Source organism: Dunckerocampus dactyliophorus, chromosome 1 (assembly GCF_027744805.1).
Source record: "Dunckerocampus dactyliophorus isolate RoL2022-P2 chromosome 1, RoL_Ddac_1.1, whole genome shotgun sequence".
NCBI lineage: Eukaryota > Metazoa > Chordata > Actinopteri > Syngnathiformes > Syngnathidae > Dunckerocampus > Dunckerocampus dactyliophorus.
This window is the reverse complement of record NC_072819.1, coordinates 49,706,525-49,717,971: the sequence shown is the minus strand read 5'-3', so window position 1 is coordinate 49,717,971 and position 11,447 is coordinate 49,706,525. Positions and strand designations below refer to the sequence as shown.

General features: G+C 43.6%; 1 protein-coding gene across 1 annotated transcript; it reads right to left on the bottom strand.

The window, feature by feature from the left end:
- Positions 1-1,262: 1,262 nt before the first annotated feature.
- On the bottom strand, positions 1,263-8,297 carry LOC129191846 (carbohydrate sulfotransferase 10-like). The gene is made up of 5 exons (XM_054795388.1): positions 7,690-8,297; positions 7,517-7,623; positions 7,222-7,447; positions 7,042-7,147; positions 1,263-3,289 (listed from the first exon to the last, which is right to left on the bottom strand). Exons 1-5 carry the CDS (start codon positions 7,781-7,783, stop codon positions 2,737-2,739), a joined length of 1,086 nt encoding a protein of 361 aa, XP_054651363.1. The 5' UTR covers positions 7,784-8,297; the 3' UTR covers positions 1,263-2,736.
- Between the last annotated feature and the right edge of the window lie 3,150 nt (positions 8,298-11,447).

Sequence of the window (11,447 nt, the reverse complement as noted above, 5' to 3'; positions counted from 1 at the left end):
TGTGTTTTGGCACTTTTTTCTATCAATGAGGATTGTTCACAGAAACAAGTCGTCTATTTTATGATCGAAGCTTCGAGTCACCACTGAACAGAGGGAAACCTCTCCAAAAACGCCGTCTGTCCAGTAGTGCGAGGAACTAACACCCAAACAGGCACACAGTACACCAGTGTGTGAAGATGAGGAATGAGGAACTTTGTCTTTTGTCTTCTATTCAAAGGAAGCAAGCCGTGAGATGGCCGACCTGTACACATCTAGCGAAGTGCGATAAGGATGAGACGAGCCTAAGGGGTGAAAAGTTCACACAAAAAGAATTGGATCAAAACAGAGTGAAAGGTCACACAGTGGAAATATTGATTTTGCCAATAAACCCGCCTCCTCCCACCGAGACAAAGAGACTGTAAGACTGACAAAATGTCTCACTCCGTTCATGCTGTTGTTCTATGAAGCAAAGGTGGCGAGGTGCTGATGCCGGCAAAATTATTATTTTTTATTTCGGTATTTATGATGACATGTGCTGTTGACCTCTTGGCCAGGTCGCCCTCGTAAATGAGATCTTGATCTCAATGGGATTATCTGGTGAAATAAAATAAAATAAAAATCCACTTTATCATTTATGATGTGATTCATAATTATCATCCCAGGCCTGGTGCCCACGAGACATGTTTTTTTTCCTGAACGAGACATCTTGTCACGTTTAATCTTGTGACATCCCTACTAAGTACATACATTGGTGTGAAAAAGTGTTTGCCCCCTTCCTGATTTCTTATTTTTTTGCATGTTTGTCACACTTAAATGTTTCAGATCATCAAACTAATGTAAATATTAGTCAATGACAACACAACTCAACACACAATGCACTTTTTAAATGAAACTTTTTATTATTAAGGGAGAAAAAAATCCAAAGCTACATGTTCCTTGTGTGAAAAAGTGATTGTCCCCTAAAGCTAATAAGTGGTTGGGCCCCCCTTAGCAGCAACAACTGCAATCAAGCGTTTGTGATAACTTGCAATGAGTCTCTTCCAGCGCTGGGGAGGAATTTAGCACAATTGTTGTCATTCAGCCACATTGGAGGCTTTTCCTTTTTAAGGTCATGCCACAGCATCTCAATAGGATTCAGGTCAGGACTTGGACTAGACCACCCCAAAGTCTTCAGCCATTCAGAGGTGGACTTGCTGGTGTGTTTTGGATCATTGTCCTGCTGCAGAACCCAAGTTGCTTTCAGCTTGAGGTCACCAACAGATGGCTGGACATTCTCCTTCAGCACAATTCATGCTTCCATTTATCACAACAAGTCTTCCAGGTCCTGAAGACCATCACACTACCACCACCATATTTTACTGTTGCTATGATGCTCTTTTTCTGAAATGCGGCGTTACTTTTATGTCAGATGTAATGGGACACACACCTTCCAAAAAGTTAAACTTTTGTCTCGTCAGACCACAGAGTATTTTCCCAAAGGTCTTGGGGATCATCAAGATGTTTTCTGGCAAAATTGAGACGAGCCTTAATGTTGTTTTTGTTCAGCAGTGGTTTTGGTCTTGGAACTCTGCCATGCAGGCCGTTTTTGCCCAGTGTCTTTCTTATGGTGGAGTCATGAACACTGACCTTAACTGAAGCAAGTGAGGCCTGCAGTTCTTTGGATGTTGTTGTGGGGTCTTTTGTGACCTCTTGAATGAGTCGTCGCTGCACTCTTGGGGTCATTTTGGTTGGCCGGCCGGTCCTGGGAAGGTTCACCACTGTTTCATGTTTTCACCATTTGTGGCTAATGGCTCTCACATATTTGCTTAAATATACATTTTAAAATAATGATCATAATAGACCGTATTCAACTACAAAACAGCATGATTTATTAATATACGTATTTTTGAAAAAACTGTGATAGAGTGAAGCCACAAAATTTTAAGCGCTAAGTGTCAAGGGACGACGCCTGCTGCTACCTTCCGTATACAGCTCAGTGCACGTCTGGAGGTTAGGCAAGACGGACATCTTCACTCACACATAAAAATGCAAACGCTACCAAATCGTAGTTTTAAATGATTTATTATTATTATTCTCATTATTATGACTGTCATCATCAACCTGGGTTGGTCTTGTGCAGCAACAATTCGTTTGAAGGCTACAGCACCTCACAAAGGAGAGCACACCCCTCACATTTCCATCAATATTTCATGACGTCGTTTCACGGGGAGAAATGATTCCTTCGTGTTGTCCCATCAAAAGACATTTGCACAAACATGAGGGGTGTGCAGTACTCCCTTTTGTGAGGTATTGTACAGTAGTATTTCAATAACTTTATATAAATAACAAAAGTGCTGAACGTTTATGTGCTATGCTGCTAAATCATTGTAAAACACTGTACCAAGGCTTCGTGTGACTAACAGCTACAAAGAAAACGGCAGAAGCAGTAGTGAAGAGATTTCAGTCATTGTCAGTAAACGCAACCCCAACAATCGTTGAAAAGGACGACGACACAGGAAGAAGGCATCATCATCATCATCATCACCACCGCATCGATTGCTCTCAAGGATCATCGCGGACTTTAAGCAAGTGTACAGAAAATATAGAAATGTTATTTCTGTTTCGTACTCTATAAAACTAGTCAGAATTTGAAATCCACTCAGTGCAAAGGAACATGCTTGTCATTGATGCTACACCTCTTTCACGTTGGATTTGGCCATAAATAGGTTTCTTGTGAAGATACAAAGTACTCCAATATGAATACTTGCACTCTGAATGTCAGTTGAGCAGAAAGTCAGGTGTTGGGTACCCAAATAAGTGAAAGTCCCCCTGATAGCGCTCGTAGAGGCGCCTGATGTCCCGCTTGCTGATACCTGAAAAGTAGCGTTCCACCTTGGTCTTGTTGTAGCGCGTGATGCCAGGAGGGATGGCCGGGTAGGACACCAGCTGTTCGATGCCCGCTCTCCTCAGGATGTGGGCGGCGTCTCGCTCCAGTGTCTCGTGGTGGCCAATGACGTCGTAGCGGATGTCGCACGGCGCGCACAGCTCTGCGTACGTCGCCCAGTGGATGATGTGCTCGCCAAACTGACGGTCCATGCGGCGCCGGCCCTCCGCATCCCCAAGGTAACGGACAAAGTCCTCAAAGTGCAAGCCGGACGCGACGCGATCGCCGTCGCGGTGGCTTTTGCGGTACTTGCGGATGATGGCGGGAGCGATGTCGTGCTTGTACCAAGGCTCGAAACGGGGGTTCGTGATGAACTTGTCCTTGAATGCAGAGATCAGACGCTCAAACGGATCCCTCACGATGAAAAACTTAAAGTAAGTGTTCAATCTGTCGAGCAGAACACAACTTCATTAGTAAATTGGGTTGTAACAATTCATTCACTACATCGATGCATCGATTTATATTCCTGTGATCCAACCACATCGATCTGTGTACAGCAAGTTGCCATTCCGGACGGCATATATTGATCTAACATCTTTAAAATGTAATCAATTGATTGAATCCATACTAGGAAATAAAGCATTGGATTTATATGGACGTGTGTGGTTTTTTTTGTACTTTTAATGCTAAAGACTCGATAAAGAACACGTTACTCGTTTCAGTCTGTGGAATACGGTTCATTCGCGCCTTCTTCTTTTGGCCCGTTGATTCACTTCATTCAGTATTCATATTGAATTCATCTGTCCTTAAACTCCATCTACGGGGACAGTATGCCAAGTAATGACGTTTTCTACGCCTCGAGATGGAAGTTTACGGCCCAGTAGCAGTGACGCTTAGTATCCGGCGCGGCATGTCCACATCAAAACATACGCTTTCGTACGCTGATGCAATAAATGCTGTCACTACGTAATTCGTACCAGAAACGCAATCGGCGCTGCGCATGCGTGAGACCTACGTCACTTCCTCTTTGAGCAAATTTTTACGACAGCTCTTCTGCCATGTCACGTGCTGTGGTAGTGATTATTTTTTAAACGTGTGAACGTAAAAGGTCAATAACCACACTTCCTAGAAGTAATATACTGGGGGGTTATTGGGTGCAACGTGCAGGTTTTTTTTATTTATGCCTGATTCCCTTCCAAAAAAACAAAGTGAATTTAGGAAACTTCACCTGCACGGTCCAGTGTCTATGCAGGCACTTATTTCACAGTCACACTGGTTGAATTTTTGGCTGAAAAGTTACTGAATCGATTTAAAGTTACTAAATCGTTTCGGATGGTCTCGTTCTAAATCAGGGGTCTCAAAGTCGTGGCCCGCGGGCCATTTGCGGCCCGCCAAGTCACATGTTGCGGCCTGCGACTTGACAGGAAAGAGTACTGTAAATGCAGCCCGCAAGCTCTAAGTCAGGGGTCTCAAAGTCGTGGCCCATGGGCCATTTGCTGCCCGCCGAGTCACATGTTGCGGCCCGCGACTTGTCTTCAAAGATGACTGTAATACGGCCTGCGACAAGCCATAGTTACTTGTAGGACGCACACATAAGCCTACACTGAACTAAGAGTGAGTGAGTCACTTAAAAAATGTGGTAAAAAAAATTCCACCCATTTTCTATACCGCTTGTCTTCATTAGGGTCACGGGTAAGCTGGAGCCTATCCCAGCTGAATGCAGCAAAATATAAACTGTGCATTATTTATTTATTTGATTCACCCTATTACTGTATCAAGATATTACTGTTATTGTGAGCCATGTATCGCGTGTCGTATCGTGAGGTACCCCGAGATTCCCAGCCCTACTCCCAAAAGTTGATGCGGCCCAGCCTCACTCAGACTCCACCTCCAGCATGTTTGTCACACTTAAATGTTTCAGATCCATCCATCCATTTGCTATACTGCTTATCCTAATTTGGGTCGCGGGGGAATGCTGGAGCCTATCCCAGATGACTTCGGGCGAGAGGCGGGGCACACCCTGGACTGGTCGCCAGCCAATGGCAGGGCACATATAGACAAACAACCATTTACACTCACATTCATACCTATGGACAATTTAGAGTCTCCAGATGTTGCTGCTAAGGGTGGCCCGACCAGTTATTGGGTTTAGGAGGTTTAATGGCTCTCACTGTGGTTGGCTGGAGTCCCAAGGCTTTATAACCTTTTCCACACTGATAGAGCTCAAGAATCAGTTTTAACAGCGGGGCAATCACTTTTTCACACAGGGCCATGTAGCTTTGTTTTTTTTCTCCCTTAATAATAAAAAGTTTCATTTCAAAAGTGCATTTTGTGTTGAGTTGTGTTGTCATTGACTGATATTTAAATGTTTGATGATCTGAAACATTGAAGTGTGACAAACATGCAAACAAAATAAGCAATCAGGAAGGGGGCAAACACTTTTCACACCACTATCAACTATTTAGAGAGAATGCATGCAAGTGTAAACTAGGCTGATGACTCGTTGCAAGCATCACTACTGTAACTGTGACCAAAAGTGCAACTACCGACAGGCGCCTGATTTTTTCAACGAAAAATTGGGCGGGAGCTCTCTTTCATTTTCAGCCAGGGGATGGGTACAGGTGAAATGAAACGGGATCCAGGTACCTGTAGACTGCGGAGACTATCCTGTCTGACTTATTTTTCAATTATGTCTGATTTATCTTCAATTATTATGTCTGAATTATTCTTCAATACATTTGGAAAAAATCTCATTTGTCGTCAGAGTCTTTCTTCCTTCTTATAACTGGATATTAAAAAACACGCAAGGTGGAGCTGAAATTGGCTTAATTCATTTTCTAAAGTGGTCCTTTGACCTTTAGGAGTTTGTGGAGAAATTAATCTCCAACAGCTGAAAGCAAAAGCTATTTCAATCACTAACATCTGAACAGGCCAAGTCACATGTTAACATAAGATGCCTTCTTTCATATAACCTTCACAATTCTTACATTGAACTTGGGAGTTTTTGGAGCATTTCTGCTTGAATTTCTTTGCAAGATGTCAGAATAGCCTCCCATGGCTGCTCTTTTGTTGCGATCTGATTTTTTGTTTAACGATGCTCCATAGCTTCTCAATTGGGTTGAGGTCAGGGGGGAGAAAAAGGGGTCCAAACCATGAGTTTCTCTCCTTTTATGCCCATAAAAGCCAATGACTGAGAGGTAGGTATTCTTTACATCATGAGATGGTGCTTTGTCATGCATGAAGGTCATTTTGCTACAGAAGGTACGGCTCTTCATGTTGTACCATGGAAGAAAGTGGTCAGTCAGAAACGCTACATACTTTGCTGAGGTCATTTTCACACCTTCAATGACCGTAAAGGGCCTACCAGGTCTCTCCCAATGATTCCGATCCAAAACATGACTCAGCCACCTCCTTGCTGACATCACAGCCTTGTTGAGATCTGCTGGCTGTCCTCTACTTCATCCATCCGGACCACCCGAGGTTGCACGGCCCTCGTCAGTAAACAGGATTGTTTGGAAATTCATCTTCATGTATTTGTTGGCCCACTGCAAGCGTTTCTGCTTGTGAGTATTGGTTAGGGGCGGCCTAATAGTAGGTTCATGCAGAACTGCTAGCCTCCACCAGCAGCTTCAATCACCTGTTTGCTGCTTTGTAATGGCTTTTTAGCAGGTGCTCTCTTGATTCCATACATTTGTATGGCAGAAACCTTTCTCATGATGCTTCATCAGCACAATCCCGGCAGTTAACTGAATCAGCCACAGATTTCTTCACCGTACGAAAGTTTTTGTCATGCTTTTTTTGTCATTGGCGAGATCCTTTTTCTTTCCCATGTTGCTTGAAGTCCGTGGCATGCTTAATAAGGTAGAACAATATTATTAAGTCTTTTCTTTTAATGGGGCTTTCTTTTAATTTGTCCGAGACTGATATCAGTAACCCAAAGAGCCGCAAGACACGATGCCATCCATCAATGTCATTGAAAAACAAAAAAATCTTATTATACCAAAATCCTATTTGCATAATAATTTGGAACACAGGGTAAAAGCCAGGTCAAAGAGGTGGGTCTTGAGTTTGCTATAGCGCCGATAGGTGTGTGTGTGTGTGTGTTACTAATCATATTATTTACACATGCACAAACAGCTGTTAAATACAGAAAGTGATGACTTGAAATCATCGCACCCGTGCCCTCAATCACGGCTCACCTGAGTGTAATTTCTTGTGGCTTGAACGATGAGAGGCGCGGCAGGCCATTCTTCTCATGGTCATGGACGAGGTTCTCTGGGATCTCCTCCACACTGGAGAAGGTTCCTGCCGACCACAAGGACACAAAAACTTAGCCGTTGCGTGACGGGTGAGCTTCATTCAAAGCGTGTTCCAGGTACCGTTGAGAGCAATGAGGACCTTCTTCCACTGCGTGTTTCCCACTTTGGGTGTCTGGCAGAACAAGATGTTGTGCTTGTCACTGACAAAAATGCGGTCCAGGACGAACTTGCTGATGGGGACGTGGGTCAAACTCCTGAGTCTACTGTTCTTACAAACAGCTGAGAGCAGCTGGATTCGCTTCTCTAGAACTGCTTCCCACTCGGCCAATGCAGGGGCTGCTGAGGACTGACCACACACACAATAACCTATGAGTTGTTTTGCATATGAAAGCTTTATGCCATGACGGACTAGTACCTGATCTGGTTGCGGTGCAAGGGTTTTTACAGAAGAGGGCACTGGAAGCTTTGCCACCTTGTGTCCTGACAATGTCCAGCTCTGAACACCAGCCATCTCTCCATATTCTGCAGATGCAAACCACACTGGTTAGTGGGCCACAGTCACAGTAAAATCCACTTAACAGAACTCACCGTTGACAGCTTTGTAGCTGATGAACTTGGTGACGAACATGAGGAAGAGCAGCACCAAGGCGCAAGCCCGAAGGAGCAACCCGTGGTGCCGCATCGCTGCATCAGCCAGCGGTCATGGAAGCTACGGATAGCGGCTCCCACCCTCACAGCCTTAGACTCTTTGCGTCGTTGCTTTCTTCCAGTTTGTTACCAGCAACAAACGATAAGTGCTCACACTGGCCAACTGGGGGAGTTCGGTTAGCCGACTAGCTAGCACCGGGTCCCTCCCGAACACACCACTCCAGCATTCCTAACGAGAATTAAATAATTTTAGTAGCGAACAAAGCACCGGGGCATAGGTACGGAAAGAGGACAGCTGAGACCTGTGAAGTGAAAACGCTTAAATGCGTCGCCGGAGTCCTCCTAATGTGTGTTGTTTACACAGCTGCTATTGATGTCCACTAGCTGAACAGTGATGCCTACCCCTCAGTAAGGACAGTAGCTATTGGCTCTTCTTGCGTAATCATAATAAACGGAGGTCCACTGTATTCCAGCATCGCTTGGTGGAAATACATTCGTGTGGGCACACAGTCATCGTCCGTGCGTTTTGGGCCATAATAAACAACACTTTTTGTTCACATTTTGTCCTATATATGCGCTGTGATTGGCTGACGACCAGTCCCCGGGTGTGCCCCGCCTCTCAGCATTCAGTATGATGGGTTCCAGCAGCGATCCCAGTCAATTCTCGGATGGAGAATCTAGCGTCCCAGCTAGAAGACAGGAAGAATGACCATAAATCTACAGTGGTGTGAAAAAGCCTTGGCCCCCTTCCTGGTTTCTTTTTTTTTTTTGCATATTTGTCACACTTAAATGTTTCAGATCATCAAAAAATATTTAAATATCAGTCAATGACAACACAACTGAACACAAAATGCTGTTTTTAAATGAAACTTTTTATTACTAAGGGAGAGAAAAAATCCAAAGCTACATGTCCCTGTGTGAAAAAGTGATGGCCCCCTAAAGCTAATAAGTGGTTGGGCCCCCCTTAGCAGCAACAATTGCAATCAAGCGTTTGTGATAACTTGCAATGAGTCTCTTCCAGCGCTGGGGAGGAATTTTGCACATTCAGCCACATTGGAGGCTTTTCCTTTCTAAGGTCATGCCACAGCATCTCAATAGGATTCAGGTCAGGACTTGGACTAGACCACTCCAAGTCTTCATCCATTCAGAGGTGGACTTGCTGGTGTGTTTTGGATCATTGTCCTGCTGCAGAACCCAAGTTGCTTTCAGCTTGAGGTCACCAACAGAAGGCCGGACATTCTCCTTCAGCACAATTCATGCTTCCATTTATCACAGCAAGTCTTCCAGGTCCTGAAGACCATCACACTACCACCACCATATTTTACTGTTGGTACGATGTTCTTTTTCTGAAATGCAGCATTACTTTTAGGCCAGATGTAATGAGACACACACCTTCCAAAAAGTTCAACTTTTGTCTCATCAGACCACAGAGTATTTTTGCAAAGGTCTTGGGGATCATCAAGATGTTTTCTGGCAAAAATTGTCTTTTTGTTCAGCAGTGGTTTTCATCTTGGAACTAATTTTGGTTGGCCGGCCACTCCTGGGAAAGTTCACCGCTGTTTCATGTTTTCGGCATTTGTGGATAATGGCTCTCACTGTGGTTTGCTGGAGTCCCAAAGCTTTAGAAATGGCTTGATAACCTTTTTCCAGACTGATAGATCTCAATTCATCTCAGTTAAGTTTTAACATGGGGGCAGTCAGTTTTTCACACAGGGCCATGTAGCTTTGGATTTTTTCTTTCCCTTAATAATCAAAAGTTTTATTTAAAAACTGCATTTTGTGTTGTCATTGACTAATATTTACATTTGTTTGATGATCTGAAACATTTAAGTGTGACAAACATGCAAAAAAAAAAAAAGAAGTCAGGAAGGGGGCAAACACTTTTTCACACCACTGTAGCGCATGTGTGTGAAGTTAATTTAACAACAGGGTGCTACTGTTCCTAGAGAAGTCTTGGTGAGTGGAACATTTTCCCCATCTCTCACAAATCTCTTCCTTTAGAATTTGGCATTGGTTATAGATGGTATTTAGGAATATTATAATTTTCATTCTATACAGAGGAAGCACACTTTAAATGTATCGGGATGGTAAGGTATCTTTGTGTAAACTTCAAGTATCATTGGAGTATCTCGTTACCGAGCCGAGCGTACTGGTTTTTAGTCATGAAAATATGTCCGCCCTAAGGTGTAAGGATAATTCACCCTCTTGGCATTAATATTCATTCTATTTCAGTTGGACACTTTGCAACTGGGAAGACCAAACTTTGTGATTTCAAATATCTCTTTTATTGTGGTGGACACTAGGGGGCATGTCTCTCACCCAGTCAGGAGTCGACTGGGGGCGTGGTTAGAGTCCAGGTTTGGGCGCGCAAGTGTTAGTGCGATAAAGGAGATGTTCCATCTTTTGTGAAGTGAGTTGTGTGCAGTTGGAGAATAAAGTTCTGCATGAGACCAAACCTTGAGTGTTCCTTACAACTGCCACACTATCAAATTGTACAGTATACAACGCGGTTCACTTTACGTGGACTCTCTGTGACACGGGGTTTTTTGTGTGTATTTTTTTGTGTAGCATGTTTATGTGTCTCTGTTGTGTTCTGCGTCCTGATTCGCTAAGGGACAACAACCACTGTGTTCTGCGTCCCGATTGGCTAAGGGACTGTAGGGCCTGCTTAATTGACATAATTGTTCGAACGCTAGCTAGCGGCAATACTTTAGTGCTGTAAGTTTGTTTCTCCCCGATAAAACTCACAATGTCGACGATATGACTTTAATGCTTGAATGATATGCCTCCGGATGACACGAATGCCCTGACTGATGCCCATTCGCAACCGCTGACTCACGAAGTCACCAAACGAGGATGAGGAAGAAGAGGACACAACGAGGAGGATGGACTAACATTGATCGCTTGGCAACCATGGTGGCAATGTGAGCATACTCAAACGACCTGGCATTCCTTGGATCTCTGTGAGCGCCATCTTGTAGTGTCACACCCGTCCAAAACCTGAGAACTTGAGGTAGTCCAACTTCCATTCTGTGGTGTTTTGTATATGAGCGGGTTCAAAAGGTCAGGAAGGCGTGTGTTTTACAAGGTAGCTTTCGTTTTGGTCCACTTCAGACAAAACAAGCCGTGGAACTATCTCATCCAATTAATGATCTAAATCTTGCAGGAAACACTATCATTTCATTTCGTTTCTAATTTCAGCTTCCATTACTTTTCTTTTTTACCATTTATTTTGTTAATTATGTCTAGTGTTATTTCCTTATTTTCTTTGTGTTTTGCAGCAGCGTGTTCTGGTCCTATTTAATTCTGGAAATGTACTTGAAAGTGATGACACATTTGCTGTGTATGTTTACTTTTGTCTAAATAAAAAATATAAATTAAAAAAACCTCACCTGAAAGAAACAACTACCTTCTGGTCCCTTCCACTGATCTGTACTAATAAATCTGCATAGGCCATTGGTCAATGACTTGTGAAGCCACACGGCCGCCATATTGCCACTCACAAGAAACACTTCTCGGACAATGACCTATGTGAGAACTTGTGAGTTAAGTCTGTTGTTAGTTGGTTACCCACTCACACTAAATGCAAGGTTAGTCTTCAGACTAACCTCGCACAACAGGTGTGCTTGAGCTTAGTCATAAGGACTCGGGAATGATCATTTTTAAAAATTCTGTCGATATACCATACCTGAGTCATA